This window comes from Hirundo rustica, chromosome 3 (assembly GCF_015227805.2).
Source record: "Hirundo rustica isolate bHirRus1 chromosome 3, bHirRus1.pri.v3, whole genome shotgun sequence".
Taxonomy (NCBI): Eukaryota; Metazoa; Chordata; class Aves; order Passeriformes; family Hirundinidae; genus Hirundo; species Hirundo rustica.
Genome location: NC_053452.1, coordinates 81,367,489 through 81,386,276, shown reverse-complemented (window position 1 = coordinate 81,386,276; position 18,788 = coordinate 81,367,489). Strand labels below are relative to the sequence as shown.

The window sequence follows — 18,788 nt, the reverse complement described above, 5'->3', positions numbered from 1 at the left end:
ACAGCAAGGAATTAGATAAGCAGCTACTCTGACCCACAGGGTGAAAACCATTTACCTTAATTGTAAGAATTTTGCCTCGAGACCATGGCCTCTTTGTTTCAATGCTACCCTAGCAATTTCAATGCTATTCTTCTTAGGTGCTGAAGGTACCGAAATTCTGGTTCTAAATTCTTTTGAGTATTTTTTTTCCCTTGAATGTGGTGTTTGCTTTCAGTTTTAACCACTACCCTGTGTTAGACTACAGTTACCTTCTGACCGCTACTTGCAAAGTGGACTACTCAACTTTTACCTTTATTTTTTGAAACTGTTGTTCCATGGCACGGAGGCTTTTCTTAGCTTCATCATCTTTACCTTCAAGTTCTGCTTCTAATTTTTTTATTCTTCTCTCCAAAAACTCAACTGTGTTTGTTTTAGCTGGAAGATTTGTTTTCTCAGCAGCAGCAGCAGCATAAATCAGAGCAGGCAAAGAATTTGGGTACCTTCTTTTTATAATTCCTTCCATTTCTCTGATCTGTTAGTAAGAAAGTTAAGTCAAATGTCAAAAATAATGAAGTTCTAATGAAAAGAGAACAGAAATAAGTGACAGAAAGTTAAATTTCATTCCCTTAAAGTGGAAGAATGAAAACTATAGATGCATATATTGAGAATTATTTTATATTCCTCCCATTTATGTTTTTGTTTACAGAAAAGCAAGACTCATTGTCTCTTAGTGACTAACTTACACACGATCTTAAACAAAATATTGCTCTGGTCTTTGGATTGCCTTATGTCAATATTCTGATGAAAGTAAAAAAAAAAGCTACTTGAGTATGGCTCCTAATGCTGTGAATATGCTTTTTTCTGGATTTGCATTCACATTCTGCTTTTCCAACTATTAAATATATTTCATAGCGAAATTGGAATTATTCTCCCAATAACAGATTATATGCTTTTTATTTGGTAGTCTGCAATAATATAAAACAAACACTTTTCATAGTGTTAATAACTAACTTAATAACAAGTCCCTCTCTTATCTATGGATAAGATACTTGTATCAGAAATCTGCAATGGCTCTTGCCTATGCAACCGCCACCTCCTAAAATTCAGGAAGGCTCACTTCCACTTCATGTTTCTTTAGTAGAAACATGGATTTTAAGGTCTCCACTCCCCCAGTTTTCATGAATCTTGCAGGAATCCAATAGAATTTAAACCCCTGCTCTTGAATCAACTTGACTGAAATTTGTCATACTGTTAAGGAATTACTGAATGTGGACAGGAGTCTTAGAAGGTAAACAGCAAGCTTTGGCTTTTGCCCTCATGCTCCTTCGAAGAAACTCTAAACAGTTATTTTAGAAGATTTTAAAATGAATCAGCTTGTCAGGATATAGTAGCAAGAAGAGCTCTAAGTAAATAATTTCAGTTTTTTGTGTTTATGAGTGTTCAATAACACAAGTTACTGTATCACAGAACTTCATGCTATGCTTTATCCTTATAAAAGCACTAGGGTTTTAAGAGACCTTATCTGAAACAAAGGTTAAATGAAGGACAGTTCTTTTATTGCATACTTGTCGCTCAAGATCCTGAATTCTTTTAGCATCTGCGGCTCTGTCTCGCAAACGTTTCTTCTGTTGCACACACTGATCTCCTGCTTCAGCTCTGAGCTTCTCAACCTGTCCAATTTATGAGGAGACAAACTGAAATATGTATTCAGACACGTTGTCCTGTAGCACAAAAGCATTTCAAACACACACAATACAATGGAAGCATTCTGCCACTTAAAAACTCCTAATAGTAATTTCTGTACTAAGTGATTCTTCAGACTCTTAATCCACATGACAGCTTCCTTCTCCAAAGCAACTGAAACTAGTTATGGAAATATAAGAGAAAATTTCAGTTCTGGGACACTCTTGTCTTCATATCAGTAAAACTGTTTCTTTCCTACTGCCAGTAAGCAGGCTTGATTAATAAGCTATCATATAAAATACTACAGTGCATTCCATGATTTCAGCATGAGTTTAGGAAATGGTTTGTGATTTGCAATGCTACACTATGTGATGAGATATAGAAACAGCCAACAGGCAATGTTATGTTGTGCCTAAATAAAAGCTGAGTCCCAAAATCAGGGGAAGGACCTGGATGATAACTCATGTTCCTGCACTTCTGTGAAGTCTGGCCATGAGGACTCAAAGCTATAATCTAAAATTGAATTTCCTGCCTCGATTAGCCACTGTGATCTCTGTACAGGGATATCACACCCTGGATATTTAAAAATACTCCTATCTTAAATTCTCTCCCACACTGGTAATATTAGCATAAGTCAAGGTTTTATGCCAGCATTTTATAGTTTGACTGATTTCATTATTTCTATGAAGTCACAGCTCTAGGCACCAGAATTTTCAAACACCAGTGCTGGTCAGAGAAAATGCCAATAAAAATATTTTCTTTCACAGGAATGATATCATGATCAAAGGTTGAAATGGTGATGTCTGACCCTGGCTGCTCCTTCAGAAGCACCTCCTTTCATCTGCAATCTCTCTAACAAAACACCATTAAAAAATTCCAAGATCAGTTCCATTTTAGCACTGGTAAAATTTTTTGTTTTTGTGAATCCGAAGTCCACTGTACTGACAAGCAGACAATGCAAATCTCAGCAGTATTAAAGATTCATGTATTAATTTTGTTTCAGATTTCAAGTGTTTTGGGTTTGTCTTCCCTACTACACACTAACCAGGGAGTTTTTCCTAAGAAAGAATTTAGAACTGGTACTTAAGAGAAAAAAAAGTGTTGCCTAAGTTACTACAGAGCAAAAAGGAGGAAAAGAGAATGAGAAGAGGGGTGTTCCTAGTTGTTAATGTAACAATATACTTCTTTCTTTGTAGGTCGAGAAATACGAAGGTTTTAGGCAAGCATGTGACTCTTGTTCCCAGAAGCACAGCCAAGGCATCCAATCCATTAGAACCAATCTAATATACTAAAAAAAGGGGATTATTACGAAGGAAATAATTACATTACATTTATCACTGGAGAAAGAAACAATTTCCAGTTCCAGCTTCTTAAATAAAGCTAGATATTATCACCTCTAGTCTTAGTTTCTCAATTTCTTCTCTTGCATCTTTAAGACGGGCTGCATCTTTATCCAGAAGATCTTGATTTTCTGCATACCACTGAAGTCTTTTTTTTAAATTAGTAATTTCCTGTTTGTATGATTCTTCCATAACTTTAAATTCATAAGACTTCTCACCTACAAGAATAAAACATTCTTAGAATTGTTTTATTAGTAATTATGTATTGAATGAATAATTAGTCAACACTGTTTTCCTCAGCATATTTCATACATTTACCATTTTGACAACACTGTTACTGTAGCAAATTTAAAACCAGATCCTAATTAGGATTTTAAAAGCAACAGTATTTGTAAAAACCCCTTTATTTCTCTTATCTATAGCAGTACTCAATGGCCCACAGTTCACCACAGAAAGTATTTAAAACAGAATATCAGGGAGATTCTTGATCATGCTTTAGTAAACAGACCTTCAGCATCAAGATGAATGACAACATAGAATATATGCTTAGATGTGTATTGATCACACTCTTCCCATATAGGGATCAAGCATTTTCAGATGAGACACGGAGGTAAATATTACTGCACTTAGCTTTTGTGATGCCTGACACTGGAAATGAGAGTCCAATTTTGAGCTCTCATTAATTCAAACTGGAAAAAGCTCTGATAAGAATGCTGAAAAAAGTCCCAAAGCATAAGTTATAGGTAAAAAATGGGCAAGAGCTAAATTAAGAGACTAAGATGTAACACAGTAAATCTCTTCTTATGAACAGAGTTGTCTCATAATTGAAATCATCTGCTTTCCATGTCCAGTGAAAGATGGGCAAGAAACCAAACTTAACAGGCCACAACAAAGAGTTCGGCTGGATACAGGAAGATACTTTCTAATAGAGTACCAAAAGTACTGCAGCATGTCCTTCACCACATGCTTTTGTTAGAAGTTTAGAAAATATCTGGAAATGGTCTAGATGCATTTCATTAAAGAATACTTTATTAAGAAGAAATTTTTGTTACATACTTATTTATTGAAATGCAAAGTAAGCAAAATTATTCAACCAAATGAAGGTGCTTTACTTGATGCAGATGCAATCTGGACTTTTGCTAAATCTCTCTCCTTCTTGGCTTGTACCAAGTCTACCTCGAGAGCTTGCTTATCTTGTTTTAGACATCTGATATCTTCTTGTAATTTAGCTTCCTCTTTCTGGGTGTTAGAGAAAACAGTAGAACATGAAAAACTAAACACATGATATCACACAAAACCTCTGAGCATGCCTTTTCATCATACAAAGATTAGATCAATCAGAACAGTTGCATTCAACAACAGCAACGATAAGGTCTTTTAATTTTGGTATTACTCTCAGGCCTTGCTGTAGCCGAACATGGGAAAACATAAGCTAAACATTAAAAAACCACCCAAACCCCAGATTTTTTAAGCCTTAACTGTCACAGAAGCAGAAAACCTCTGCCTTTTGAGAGCGTCAGTAAAGAAAATGGCTTGACTTACTCCTGAGACTGAAGACTGTAGCTCAATCGGGCAGATGGATTGCCCAACAATTCACCTTACTACCTTCTACTTCTTGCTATTTTCTGCAGGCAGTCTCTCTTCTTTTTGCTATGTGTGAACACTAGCAAACCTCAAGACCAAGTAGGACAAAAGGTCTTGGTGCAAGAGCCACCTCTAGAGATGGAGCCCCTTGGTCCTAGGTATCAACTATGGGGCTGAAATTTTGGGAGCAGCCAGTAAACAGTGTTTAGGCATGTGCATGTAGGTATGTTACTGCTGGAGCTCCTGTCCTGAATCTGCTGAGCAGGCCATATCAGGCCTGTGTGCATCGGGCCACAAATGCTCCTGTGTTTCCAGTGGTATTATTTGTATTTCTGCGCTACAAGCAAAGGCACTACTCTGTTATCCTATAGGCTTGGTATATACCTACCTGTGCTGCTCGAAGCTCTGAAATCAATTCTGTGAAACTCTGATTCCTGGCTGTTTCAGAATCCTGCATGATTCGTGATTGGTTATTAGTCTTCTCTATCTTTTCTCTAAACAACAACAACAAAAGTAGTTATGCAATGTGGTGACTCAGCACACTACCAGTGGCTACTGAAAAACAAACACAACCCCCAGCCCCCCAGATTGTACCACAAAGTCAATCTGGGCAGGTTCAAAACAAAAAGAGAAGCGAATATGAACAATATTTATACACAAATAAAATTCACTGTAAGGCAAAGTCTTCTCATCTCACACAAACTTGTTTATTTAGACTACACAAGGGAAGGAAATAAAAATCTACCCTGTGTCAGTGGAACTCATTTACAGGTCTCTCCAAAGCAAAGATCTCTAGATTAGGAGTACACAAAATTGCTAGGCTGTTTTCCCTCCTTACTAGCACAGGACGCAAATCTCACAGGACCCACAATGCAGTGAGTAAAATGGTTTCTCCACTAGCACAGCCTCTTGCGCCCCCTGAACTACTGTGTATCTTACAACAGAATCAAAACATCTTAACAACATCAGCAGACCATAATATCAGAACAAGTGCAGTATAATGTATTATGCATTTTGATATGAATAACAACATCAAAATATTTCCCAAGTGGAAATCTCTAGTCTTCCCATGGGTTTGCAACACCATCAAGAAAACCAGGAATTAAGTGCCCATAATAATCACAAATCAATTCTCAAAAGACAAAACAAAACCACAAACCCAAGAAACACTAGAAAACACACACCTGATAGACTCTGCAATGGTTCTTCATAAAAAAAAAAAAACCAAAACCAAAACCAGTAGAAAACTCCAGAGATTTTAGGTCAGATATGTAAATCAGCCTACCTTAACTGTATTAATTCAGACTTTAAGCACTGATTTTCCTTAAACATTCGTTCCTCATTTTTTTTGTTTTGGATTTGTAGCTCTTTCATTTGTTTGTACAACCTCTCGTTTTCCTAAGTTGAGACAGACAAAGTTACAGAATGTTCATAAATTAGAGTTTTCCACAGTTATAAAAAATTTTTATCTGAATCACATAGTTTCCCTGCTGAAACAGTGGAAGAAAACGCTAAATATTTCATTACTGAGCTCCTAAAATGGGTATCTACTTTCACTTTCTACAATCTCATCCAAGTTTCTGCTCACTTTGAAGGAAGGAGCTAAGACAGATCCTCTACAAACTATCCCAACTATATTCTGAAAATGTGTTCATGGGTGAGTGCTGCTAGATCAGAGCTCAGCCTGCCCACGCTCCAGTCCCAGGGACACAAACCCATCCTTGTTTGGGATGCTCACAGCCATATTGGAAAGACATTGTGTTTATACCAAGGAATTATGCTGAGCATCAGCTGAAAGCTGATTGACTTACCTACTGGATTTTAGATTTTACAGCTTCAAGTATTCAAAAGGATTATTAAGCTTCAATTATCTATTTCTCCACTCAACTAAGTACTACAAATCAGGCACGCTAATAAGGTTACCTTGAAATCTGTTGCTCAGATCTTGAGAAGAACATTTTAAAAACCAAATTTATTCAGATTTCTAATGCTGCTTAAATGTATTAATTTTCAACTACATTTGGGCAAAAAGTTCATGGTTCTTCATTGACCACAAAGTATTTTCCCAGTTCTCAACTGAAAAGTTACTGATTTTTACAATTTAGAACATTTACATGGAACTGTGGAAAAACTTAGTCCAAACTAGAAGTGTGAAAGACTTTTAAAACCTGCAATATGTTTGCCCTTCACACCCAAATTCCATCCACTTTTTAGAAAACAAGGTACCTGTTTTCAACAGAAAAGTAGTAACCGTTAAACAATTGTTTCTGAAACTGGACAGAACACAGCTCAACATGATGTGTGGTCTTACCTGTTGATAACCCTGAATAATGACCTCTTGATCTTCAATCTCTTTTTGTATTTGTGCCAGTTTTTCCTCAGTTACAGGAATTGTTTCTGCATGGGTCCACCTCTTTTCTTGGATCATCTCTTCCATATTTCTTAACTTTCAGATAAAGACACACAAGCAATAAGAAAATTTTGTTAGCAATAGGGAATTTTCTGCAAGACTACCAGCCAATCTCTTCATTAAGGTATGAGAGCAGACCAATGAGTGGCTCTTACTGGAGTTTTACAGAAGCATTATGAAACAGAAAAAAGGTATAAAACTTTTGGGAAAAGCGAGAAGTTTCTGTTCTCATGTGTGTAGACCGGAGGGTATATTATGAAGCAGAGGGATATCTGCAACAAGGGTAGAGTGGAATAACTCTGGGAATATTTCATACAGACAAAACACAACATTGAAAAATGCATCAAGAACTATAAATAATGTCTCAGCATATAGTACTTATCTATAACAAGCGGTATCCATGAGAGTGAATTAAACCTTTGCAAAAAACTTGCTGCAAGACTCTCAGAAAAGTAAGGGAACTCAGGATAACATGGTTTATGTCCAGGAAAAAAAAAAAAAATCATGTCTTACAGGCAATGAATATAACAGCAGGTATGCATTTATAAAGTTGCAGTTTCTGTGTAAATTTGGATTTTCTGCTCATCAACAGCTCAAGTAAAGTAACATTGATTCAAGCTTCAGAAGCAATGTTTCTTCTCTTCTAAAGGCACAGGATACAAGAAGATAAAGTACCTTACTCTGAAGAACAAAGTTTTCCTGACCCAGACGTGAAAGCTCCTTTTCATGCTGTGTTTCCAGTTCCACTACCTTGGCCTCCATCTCCTTCTCTTTTTGTGAAAGCTTGCTGCCCAGCTGCTGAACCAAATCCCGAGCTGTGTTCAGGTCCTCCTCTGCTGCTTGTACTCGCTTTAACAAATACAGCTCTCTATCACAGCTTTTGAAAGGGGAAAATGATAAGCCCTAGGATAGACAATTCAGGCAAACATTACACTGAGCTGATTGTTTACCAAAACTCTGCTCATCAGCTTTTTTTAACTGGTTTGTCTGGCTCTCAGCAACAACACAAGGCACTTGGAAAAACAACCCAAAATACACCCTCCCCACCCCCCACCATTTAATAGCAAAACATCCTATATTTAATTTAATGAGCTATCTTCTCATTTGCAAAATATATATGAGGAAAACAAGACAAAAAACCCAACAAGAAACAAATACATCACATATAACAGCCACTATACTGCTACTAGAATTATTCTATTATGCATTTACTTTTAGAAAAGTAGCAATGCATTAGGTATTCAATGAATAGCTTTTTAATGCAGTTGATAAGGGAGAAGGAAAAACCATTATGGGACTATAAATTCAGTCATCCAGGAGAAGTCAGAAGACACTATTAAATATTTAATGCAACGCAAATAGGAAAAATCCCTGAACAGTAGTACTGTTTAAACATTCATAGCAGAATATTATATGTAGAAGTTCTATTTAACCTTCTTTTACAATGAAATAGCAATTTTTAGAATTTAATAAGCACTTTAATTATATAGAACCACCAAAGCAACAGCATTATCCAAGCAACTGAAAAGCAGTATGATTATATTTGCATATTTTAAAAGCAAAAACTAGTGTTTGACCAAGGGGAAGCCTTCATTCAATATTTCACCATATGCCAACCTTATGATAATTGTTAAAAGCCTTGACAAAATAGGCTTGCAAACCAAGTTATGCTATAATTAGGAGCATCACTGCTGATAATTACTCACATGACGATATTGCCTGTTATAATCCACAGCCTGGTGTCCAAGATTACCAACAACTGATTGGCCAGACAAAACTCTGTTAATACTTCCCTCCAAAGTTTGTTCATTTGTTGCAGATCTTATTGTCCTAGTAGCAAATAAGGCTTCTTCATTTAGGCAGAAAGTAAAACAGAACAAATTAAATTCAGATTTTAGGTCCTTTAAGAAAAATATGCATTAATGTGATCCAACCTGTAGTTCTATAAACTATTCTACAATCTAAATTTTGAAAGAAATATAGAAACTTGAGAGCAGTGATAGACTATGGAAAAACTGGAAGGATTTTTTTTTTTTTTTCTTCCCCAGCAAGGAATGGATGACAAGATAAAACAAAACCCAAAAGAACAACTGAAACAAGTAGCTGGATAATAAATCCTTCATGAAACAAGGTTAACCTCACTCCTCCACTTCAGAATTGGCCAGTTATCTAAGTATGCAGAAAAACAACATATTTCAAGCTATGAGGAAGTTAAGACACAGCAATTTTCAAAATAGACTTTGGAGTGCAGACAGCATAGAAAGAAATGCAACATTTATTTGTTGCATCAAGTAACGACTAGAATAAGAAATCTGGAAAGTTCCCCCTAGAGTCACTAACATACATGGAACTGTTCACATCTCAGTCTTCTGAAATACAGATAGTAACTACAACTGCCATTTCAACTGCTCCTGCTTAGGAATTTTACACCTGAAAAAAACACACCAGACAATGATTCTTTTCCAAATTGCATGCCTTTTTAGTGTCACACACCCCCCAGAAAGGTGCTCCCAGAGCACTGATGACTTGGGAATTGTTTGATTCAATGCTACTCTTCTTCTAGCTGTAGAGGAGGCCTTTGCAGAATGTGGGGAGGTGAGATTAATTTCTGAAATCACCTAAAATTGCTATTGTGAATGGTTATAGCTAGAGAGGAAAGAGCAAGTTTGAATGAAGACAGTGGTCTTATTTACTCAGTACTTGTCATTCACTTTACCACCTTCACCAGGCTGTAATACCTTCTTTTCCCCAGGGAGAGACACAATGTACCAAGGAACTGAGGTCCTTCAGTTCAACAGCTGCCACTGAAGCATCTCCCTAAGATAGTTAACATAATCCTAAACCGCTCTTCCTGCCACTGCCTGCAGGGTTTTTAAAAGCACTGCATGCTGGAAATGCATTAAAGCCCAGGTACCTGTAGAGTTACTTGCCCACACCTCAGGGATAGCAAACATTGTCTGCAAAGACACTAAGCTGAATTATCTCATAAAACTCTTCAAGCTTCACCCCAAAATAAAAAGGTTCAGCTCTTTACTTGTAAACCAGTTTTCACAGGATTACATTGGTATTCTCCTTTCCATACTGTTTCCAAGAGACATGAAAAGAAAACAGGGCTTCCTTTTTATTACTTTTTTGGCACTCTAGGAAAGCAAAGATCAAAAGAAGCAGCTGAGAACAGGAATTCAGGCTCAAACATACAAGTTGGTGAGTCAGCTAATCTTTGCACTTACTGTAATGAAAAATGTCAACTGTAGATATTAATTTTTGAACACCAGCTTTTCTTATTCTTTCAGTCCTACTGGTGAACAATAGGTAAGTCTCAAACACAGCAGTGGTAAATATGAGTGGAAATGAAGCAGGACTACAAAGATTCATATAAAAGTCTCTCTCACAGCAATTTCATGCTAGTACAGAAAAAAAAATCAGTATTAAACTGCATTTGAGTTTAGATTTCTCCATGACATTTGGGGGTTTTTTTTAATGTAAAGCATAAAAAGCAAACTTCTCTGGCTCATAAACTCAGAACTAAAATTCTTAAAACTTAGAATTACCTTTAGATTTTGTCCTATCTGCAGGACTTTTGGCTTTCAGACAGGTATTTTTGAAAGATTCTTTTGGTGTTCTCTTTTCACTAACTGGAAAAGATTGCTTTGAAATGAAACTGGGTTTCCCATAGCCAGAACTTCTAACCAATCCATGAGGACCATGTGAAGGTTTCTTTTTATGTACAGTTGCTGGACTTCTAATATTCTTGTGTGACATTGGTTTGGTTGTCATTGATCCTGATCTTTCATTCTTCAAGGAGCAAGACCGAAGAGCCTGTGGCAGAACACATTTGTTTAAAACAAGTTTTAGGCTTTGCTGCAAACTGAGGGTAGTATTCACCAGTGAGAAACAGAACCAGTTACCAAAATTACAAAACTGTAAGATTCAGGGTGATGGCAAGAATTATTTTTTATTAAATTAGTAGTAAGTAAATTTGCAGAATTGTACTACTTCAGAACTACATAGAGTAAGTATTTTGTACTGATTCTGTTTAAATGATCTGGGGAATTGCATTTTGATTTTAATTGTACTCTACATTACAGGATCTTTTGGTTACCAAATAAGGTCAGTCATGACTAAACCTCACTGATTATAGACACCCAGCCATGAAAAAAGGAACAGTGGCAGGCAAAGGAACCCTGCTAAACTTGATCATCAAAAACAAGGCACACAGCTCCCAAGACCAACAAATGAAAAAGTTTAGCCTGTTTGCCCTGCTGGGTAATCCACCAGGATAAATCAGCCAAATCTGTCCCTACAGTGCCTCGCACACACAGATAATTGCCTAAAGGAGCGTCAATCTAGGGGATGCAAGGAGAAAAGAATTTGGGGACGCAGGGAGATTTGGAATTATGTAAATCTTGTTTGGGAGTATCTGAGATGACTGTAAGAATGTGCAAAATTTACAGTATCTTTAGGGAAAGAATAAAAACTATGTAAAGAAACAAGTCTGGGAAATAGAGGAAAAAATCAGATTAAAAAAGTCAGTGACAGGATCAGGTTGCTGGTCAGCAAGCTTGTCTGACTCAGCAGGACACTGACCTTTGCAGTCTCTCTTATATTCTTACTGAACTGCATTTCTAACTGTTCTCTCTGTATAAATATTCCCTGTTCTGAGCCTGTTGTGCATTTACATGTGTCCCTCCAATGCTCACATGCTAAGAGACATCACTGTCTTGAGCTGGAGACATGGAATTGCAGCAGCCTTGCACATGTTGGGCTGGGATAAGAGGATCCCACTGGTCCCAGTGTCCACTGGATTTGGTGACCTCTAACAGTAGCAATGAAAACGTGAGAAATTCAAGAAAAAGAACAACAGTCTGTCAATTTCTTAACATCTGGGCATAATCAAGTGACAGGCAGTCTAAAATACAAACCTTTAAAAATTACTTTTATATAACAGAAATCTGGTTGATAATACTTACTTTTTTAGTTTTGCTTCCTAGTGAAAGCAGAGAGTCTTGTCCTGTTTTTTCTCTTAGTCTATCAGGCTGTACTTCACTGGTCTGAATTTCTTTCTCAGTCATCCTCTGAAAGTTACTGTCATTCATATTTGTCTGTAGAAAGAAGCTTGCTTCTCTGTTAAACTTTTCAACGAAGTTTTTCTCCCAAGCTGTATTACTCTGGGGGTCTTCAAAGGGTGAGTGGCTAATGAGGTCATTTTCTGTGCTGCCTACCAGTTTCACAGGACTACAAGAAAAAAGAAGCTGTATATAATAAGACTTTTGCCCTTTGCTTTTTTATCACTCTGGAAAAAGCGTGGCATTTTTCCCTTAGGTATTTGCTGTAAAGACTGCCTGGAATTCAAAGAGCTACTAAGCCTCTTTTAAGACCCATCTTGCAGACTTAGTCATACAGATTCGCTCCCATGCTGTGTAAAAAGAGCAGCTGTTTTTAGGCAGGTAGCAAAATTGGCTACAAGATAAACACCTGTAAGTCTGCAATTAACACTAATGAAAAAACGAGCAGTATTTCTGCTGAGTGCAGCACTTTGATAAGCCCACTGAACTCATCTGCCAAGCACTAGCTCTATTTCCAACAGTTCCAAGGCCTGTGCCGTCTGCCTTAGACAGAACAGTTGCAGCAAATAAGGGGGAAGTATGGAGCACAGGTTAGTAGGAATCAGAGTGGGGTTTGATCTTAAGAGGATTTCAATTTAAGATTATGAAGTTTAGGGAGCCAAGATAGGATGTGGGCTGAAATCCTTGTATAGAGAAGAGCAAAGAGAAGACTGGGAAGGCAGAGATCCTAGCTGTGAGAGTGATGAACACTCCTCCAAATGATTTGACAAACACTGCTGCTTATTACCCAAAGTAAGTATGGGAATCCCTGGTGTAAATCTATTAACACTGTATAATTAATTTAACAGCTCACGGCAAATGCCATAATGCCAGTGCAGGACGTAACGAAAGTTCAGTATTTAATTAGAGAAAGAGACAGGTGAGTTATTCAGTAAGGTATTTTTCACAAATTGTTAGCAGCTTTAAGTTACTGAAATTCTTAAAATTGCATTTTGAAATAAATACCTTTCAGGGTCCATATCAAAATTTCTGATACTACACGTATGTCCTTTAATTGTTTTCATCAATTCTTCCACAGTAGGTAAATCTAAATAATGGGAAATAAATATAAAATAAATTTTAAAAGCAGCCTAGAAAAGACATTGGTTACAAGGACAACATTTAAAAATGTTTCATAAATGGAGTATTAATGATATTACTAGCTCCCTTGTTTTACAAGCTTGTACAACGCATGCCTTCCTTCCTTTGAGCTATTTACCTGAATCAACAGTCGATATGTTCTTTGCATAGATGACATTACTTCGTGAAATGCTTTGCCCTAAGCCTTCTGAGACTGCCACTGCAGAATTGTGCAGTTTCTGCTCATCGGTGTTCCCCAAAGACTGACCAATGTGATGGTATGCCTGGTGTAGCGCTTCTATGTCACTGGTGGTTTGTCCACAGGAAGTACCTGGGAAAAAAGCAGGCTTGTAAGAGACACTACTGGATTTTCTGTTTTGGAGACATCCCACTGGAGTCTTTGTTTCAGTTACTAGCTTGGTCTGTTATGTAGGGAAAACAGTGATATCGCTCACGTTAAAAAAAATACTTTAAATCTCATTTTTCCTATAAAAAGAAACAGTTGCCAAGTTAATTAGTGCCCACTAAATTGTCTCATCTACAGTTTGCAATCCTCTCCCCCATCCTCCCCCACCTCAATATTTCAACAGTACTAAAATTAACACCTTATGTTATATGACTATTTTAACAGGTGCCATCAATACCATAATCTGGATATAAGTGGCCTGTAGTGCTGTGTGAAGTTGGATAAGAAAATGCATTTAATAATTCAGTTCAATGCTGTCAAAGAAGAATTTTACACTGAGGAATAACCAAAGGAGATGGTAATTAAATATGAAATTGCAGCATCAAAAGCTGCTTTGCAATAACCAAGTGTAAAAAGACATCTTTTTAGCAGAAACATCACTTTTCCCTGAAATATTTCCTTCTGCTTTCAAGATTTGTTGGTAAAAGCCAAGGGCTTCATGTTCCCCAAAAATCTAAGAACAAGTGAAGACATGGGAGTCACCTATTTTAACAAAGTAAGATTTTAGGTTTTGAGTTTTGTTGTGTGGTGGTTTTTCTTTTTTTTTTCTTTCTTTTTTTAAAGCACCCCTTACCTGCTTCATTCATTTCAACTGCACTGACTTCTTCAGGCTGATGATGCTCGCCTGGAGCTACATCCAATGTTTCAATGGCCTTCTGAAGTTCTACAGTGGAATCTTGTGAATCAAGCAATACAACTAAGAAGATAAAGAAAACAAAAATCCTTGTACTTTGTCACACTGGAATTACAACTATACCAGTTTATCTTGCTATCTTAAGCATACAAAAAGTACTATGTAGATTATTTTATTGCCATTAATGGAAAACCAATGAGTTCTGATTACAAATCTGAGTTCTGAGTAGGTGTAATAAAAATATATTGATGATCACCTTGAAGTGTTAATATATAGACTGTTTTTAACTATTTCAATTCAATATATTTTTCAATAGAACACAATCAAATAAGTTACATTTAATCTTCTTCCACAGATCAAAGTTTGTATTTTACCTTTAGCCAGCATGCCAGTGTTTGCTTCTTCCTAACATAAAAAAAAACCAAAAACAAACCAAAAAAACCACAATTACTTTTTGAATATAAGGAAAAAAAAAATTGGACAAACTTTAGAAGTTGGTCCAATACCTAAAAAGAGTTTTTAGAACTAAGAAGTTATTCAATATTCTCCAAGAACAGGCACTTCTCTAAAACCCTCCATAGGATGCCAAAAAGTTCAACATCCTGTACTCTATAAAACTTCTCACAAGTGCACTTCTCACAAGTGCACAAGTTCCTCTGCATAGAGGAACATTTTTACACCTTCCTGGTTTTCTTTTACTGTAATTTGAGAAAAGAAAGCTAAGTAGCAGTAAGCACATTATTACACTTCCATTCTAACTTTTCAAACATTTATTAGAAATACCATTCTAATAAATTTATTTTAAAATAACTAAAAATTAATTAAGTTTACCCTGTGAAAACGAACACATGAAGCTCTATAGACTACTTCTGAAAAAAACCCATATCTGATTGTGCGATGCACCTATGTGCTCCAACCACATGTGCTACACATCAAAAGACCTGACTAAGCCAGCAGACAGCAGTGCCCTCACAGCTCATACCGTGGAGATTTTTGGGTTCTCTGTCCAGAATTACTTCCATCAGTCTGCGCCACTTTCTAGTGTAGACATCACCTCAGAGATTAATCACCACCCAGTCCAAGGCTGAGTCTCCACCCAACCTCATCATCTGTGCACTTCCATCCCCTGTGAAGAACTTAACCCTTTCTACGATCTATGACAGGAAAGTGGATATCCTTAACAGAAACATACAGTCTGAGGGCCACTACATTCTTTCAGACAGTATGTATCATAAAAAGGTTTACTGTATTTAGTTACATATTGCAGAGCTTTTAAAACTCCTTCAAGTAATAGAAACATTTAGCAAGTTTAGAGCATTACCTGTTCTTGAGGACTTAAATCAACTTCTGACACGACATTTTGATTCACCTGATCTCCCTCAGTTTTAAGGGCAGGACTAGTATCTGTTTCTTCTTCAAAATCTTCACTGTAGCTACCTAAAAGAGTAAAATAAACATCAAATATAATGAATACTCAAGGAAGATAAAGCAGTAAGAGACAGGTATTTTCTTTTCCCCAATGCCTAGTATAAGAACAGCTACTGTTAGTGCTACTCCTTTTGTAGGGGCAACACAGTGTCCAAAACTGAGTGTGGTACTAAAACTACAGTGAAAGTCACACATAATATCTCTAGATTCAAAGGAAGCTTGCCTTGTGATCAGATATGCTTTGTCTCCTCGAGGTGTACTTCAACTGATCCCTTTTATTCAATTACTCTCTCTCACTTAGGGATGAAATGATGTAATTTCAATCCCGTAGATAAAGTACTCTGTACATTTACTTTGACAACTCCAGCAGTTTTGAGGCTCAGAATCGGTAATTTGGCATCTTATGACCTGCTTTGGTGGGCCAAAAGCCACTCTCAAGAGTAAGCACTATTTAAAACCAAGTGTATCAGAGAATGAACTTCACAAGCAAGCCAAAGGCTTTTCCTTCAGTCACCTAGATCCTTTTACAAGTTTCAGTTTTCTTTTGCTGCATCTCTCCCACTCAGCTCCTGTGGTTACAGGCTCCAGCACCTGCATTATCTGTAACACTTAAACCTAGAACCCTTGCAATACACTGGTTCATAATGTGTTCATTATGTGTTTATGGTTTACAAATACATTCTCCTTATGCTTGGGAAATTCCAGCCTGACAACACGACCTCTCAAAAGTTCAGCCAAATATATAAATTTGAAAATTACAATCCATTAAATTACAATAATACAATCTATCATGTGGCAGCAATGAAGCATGAAGGGACATGACAAGTGAAAGACAAAGAAGCAAGAAAAGTAGCATGCAAATTTGGGGAGGAAAATCAGGTAAGAGTAGATTATAGAGATTAAACTGCAGATTATAAAGATTAAACTGAGGCATGAGAAGATGGCAGGAAAATACAGATGACAGTTAAGGCACCGGAGTAAATCAAGCATCAAATCAAAATTTCAACATCAGAGGTTTGGGGTTTTTATGTCTATGATTGACGCAGGGTTTTTAGTATTTTTTTTTTCCTTTCCTTTTTTTTTTTTTTTTGGTGTGTTTTGGTTTACAATAGATTAAAAATCCACTTCAGAAAAGCAAAAGTACAGAAGCAAAAGTAAACCCCTTAACCCCTCTGAATGAATAACAGCTGCACAGTCATAATGCAAGGACAGCCTAAAAGGCTGATGTAAGAACTACAGGTAAAATAAAAGATTGTATTACCAGATTTCCCTTCATGTGCAGGTTCTTCTTCTCTTTCAGCATTTTCATTTCTGAGAAATAAAATGAAAATTCTACTCTCTTTCTGGACAGCAAATAAATATACCTTTTTTCTTGGAACTCTACACTCTGATACTTCTTACAATTAGTAATAAAAGAAAAAGTTGTAATTTGTCCAACAAATCAAAGCAAATCAAATCAAAGGTAAGAAAAGCAGTAAAGTGTGAGCAATTATTAACATAAAGTATTTCCCAGCTAAAATTCTCAAATTCTTAAAACCACTCCCTTTCTGCATGCTCTTCAACATCTACATTAACTTCTCAAAAATATTTTTATCACTTTTTATTTATTATTTTTATTTTTAAAGATTTGCCTCCTGTTCTGACCCTGTCATTCTGGATTAACAAAATCAATTTAAAAAACCACTTACCTCTCCTTTCTTTCCCCTTTTCCCATAAAACTGAAGTTTTGTCCCTGTCTAGAACTCCCCAAAATTCTGCCCCTCCAGCTGTTTTCATATCAGAAGTTGCCTCTGAACTTTGCATTTTCAGCAACAGCAGACTGAACTTCCCCTTCATCCATTTCTCTCACAGATGTTTGAACTTATTTTCATGTAACTGATTATAAATAGGGGGGGTTGCCCTAGACTATGAAGATTAAGTATCTTTCCTCTATATTAATTTGTAATATCATGTCTAAAGGGACACAGAATCTTTCCTGATTAATTTCCTTGTTATTATCAGTTGTTACCTCCTCATTTAGTTATTCCTTACGATTAGGAATGTTGAGTTGTTACTATGGAGTTATGCACAAGACTGTGGAACTACATCCACTCATCACTAAGTCATGCTCCCACTTTTATCTATTAAGCTCATTTCTGTCCTTGTCTTGAATAAAAAAAGCCAAACCACTATAAACAAAAAAAATCATATACAGAATATCATCCAACAAAATCTCAGTGGCCATACATGTGCCCACTAATACAGTCAACCCTTTTCTTCCCTCTAAGTTACCGTACAAATGGTGCTAGTATGACAGAATCATTGGAATCCAGCTCTTTATTTAATCTTGAATAATCAATAGTAGAGGAAGCTTCTTGTTCAAGCTTGGCAAAGAAGATCTCTTTTTCCTCTTGTTCTTCCAAGGTATCCAATCCAACTCCCGTGATACTTTGATTGGGCCCAGAAGCTAAAACTGAATCTAAAGTTCAAAAAAGAGAATAAACTGTGTCTGTGCGGTATGTCCACACAGCCTATTCATAATAGCTAACAACAACTACAGACAGGCTGAAAAAATATTAGTGGTATCAAATCATCACAAACTAGTACTAAGAGACTTCAGTTCACAACACAGCTGACAGAAGTGAAGGATTTCATCTTGAAATGAATTAAGGTAAACTGCTTTTAATAGTAACTTATTTAGATCTACTTAACTCGATGAAATGGTTGAGCCCTCAGTTCTCACCATTTGTTTCCAGGCTGTCTCTACTCAAAGAGACAGCATCTCCATGACGATTCTGAAGCTGCATCCTTTCGACATCCATATTTTCATGACTTTCTCCCACAGGCTGTAAAGTGTCCTGCATCTTGACGAAGTTTCCATTGCCTTCAAGCATTCCTAAGAAAAACGTTGCAATATTCTTGACTACCATCTAAAAGCTATTTGTATGACACATCAGTCTTCTAGTCTCCTTCCAGAACCACCAGTTTTAGTCTCACATTGCAATTGCAAAGATATGCCATCTCACAAGTCACATTCACCTAATTTCCACTGATTCTATATGTAAATCTTGTTTAATTAATTAGGCTATTATAAACATTA

General features: G+C 36.6%; 1 protein-coding gene and 1 long non-coding RNA gene across 5 annotated transcripts in view; one reads left to right on the top strand and one right to left on the bottom strand.

Moving 5' to 3' along the window:
- CEP162 (centrosomal protein 162) overlaps nt 1–18,788 on the bottom strand; it is a 46,557-nt gene that overhangs the window by 12,694 nt on the left and 15,075 nt on the right. For all 4 annotated transcript variants that reach the window (XM_040059563.2, XM_040059562.2, XM_040059564.2 and 1 more), the window contains 19 exons: nt 18,432–18,584; nt 17,981–18,167; nt 16,971–17,020; nt 15,603–15,718; nt 14,656–14,686; nt 14,222–14,344; nt 13,321–13,512; nt 13,068–13,149; nt 11,967–12,231; nt 10,548–10,815; nt 8,703–8,845; nt 7,672–7,899; nt 6,898–7,032; nt 5,872–5,984; nt 4,975–5,080; nt 4,115–4,241; nt 3,057–3,220; nt 1,545–1,649; nt 290–511 (listed from right to left, as the gene is read on the bottom strand). In XM_040059563.2, coding sequence (XP_039915497.1) covers nt 290–511; nt 1,545–1,649; nt 3,057–3,220; nt 4,115–4,241; nt 4,975–5,080; nt 5,872–5,984; nt 6,898–7,032; nt 7,672–7,899; nt 8,703–8,845; nt 10,548–10,815; nt 11,967–12,231; nt 13,068–13,149; nt 13,321–13,512; nt 14,222–14,344; nt 14,656–14,686; nt 15,603–15,718; nt 16,971–17,020; nt 17,981–18,167; nt 18,432–18,584 — 2,810 coding nt within the window. The remainder of the gene's footprint in view (nt 1–289; nt 512–1,544; nt 1,650–3,056; nt 3,221–4,114; nt 4,242–4,974; nt 5,081–5,871; nt 5,985–6,897; nt 7,033–7,671; nt 7,900–8,702; nt 8,846–10,547; nt 10,816–11,966; nt 12,232–13,067; nt 13,150–13,320; nt 13,513–14,221; nt 14,345–14,655; nt 14,687–15,602; nt 15,719–16,970; nt 17,021–17,980; nt 18,168–18,431; nt 18,585–18,788) is intronic.
- On the top strand, nt 12,564–14,504 carry LOC120750650 (uncharacterized). The gene is made up of 5 exons (XR_005700091.1): nt 12,564–12,854; nt 13,353–13,459; nt 13,813–13,945; nt 14,061–14,143; nt 14,258–14,504. It is a non-coding gene; the product is annotated as an uncharacterized LOC120750650 (long non-coding RNA).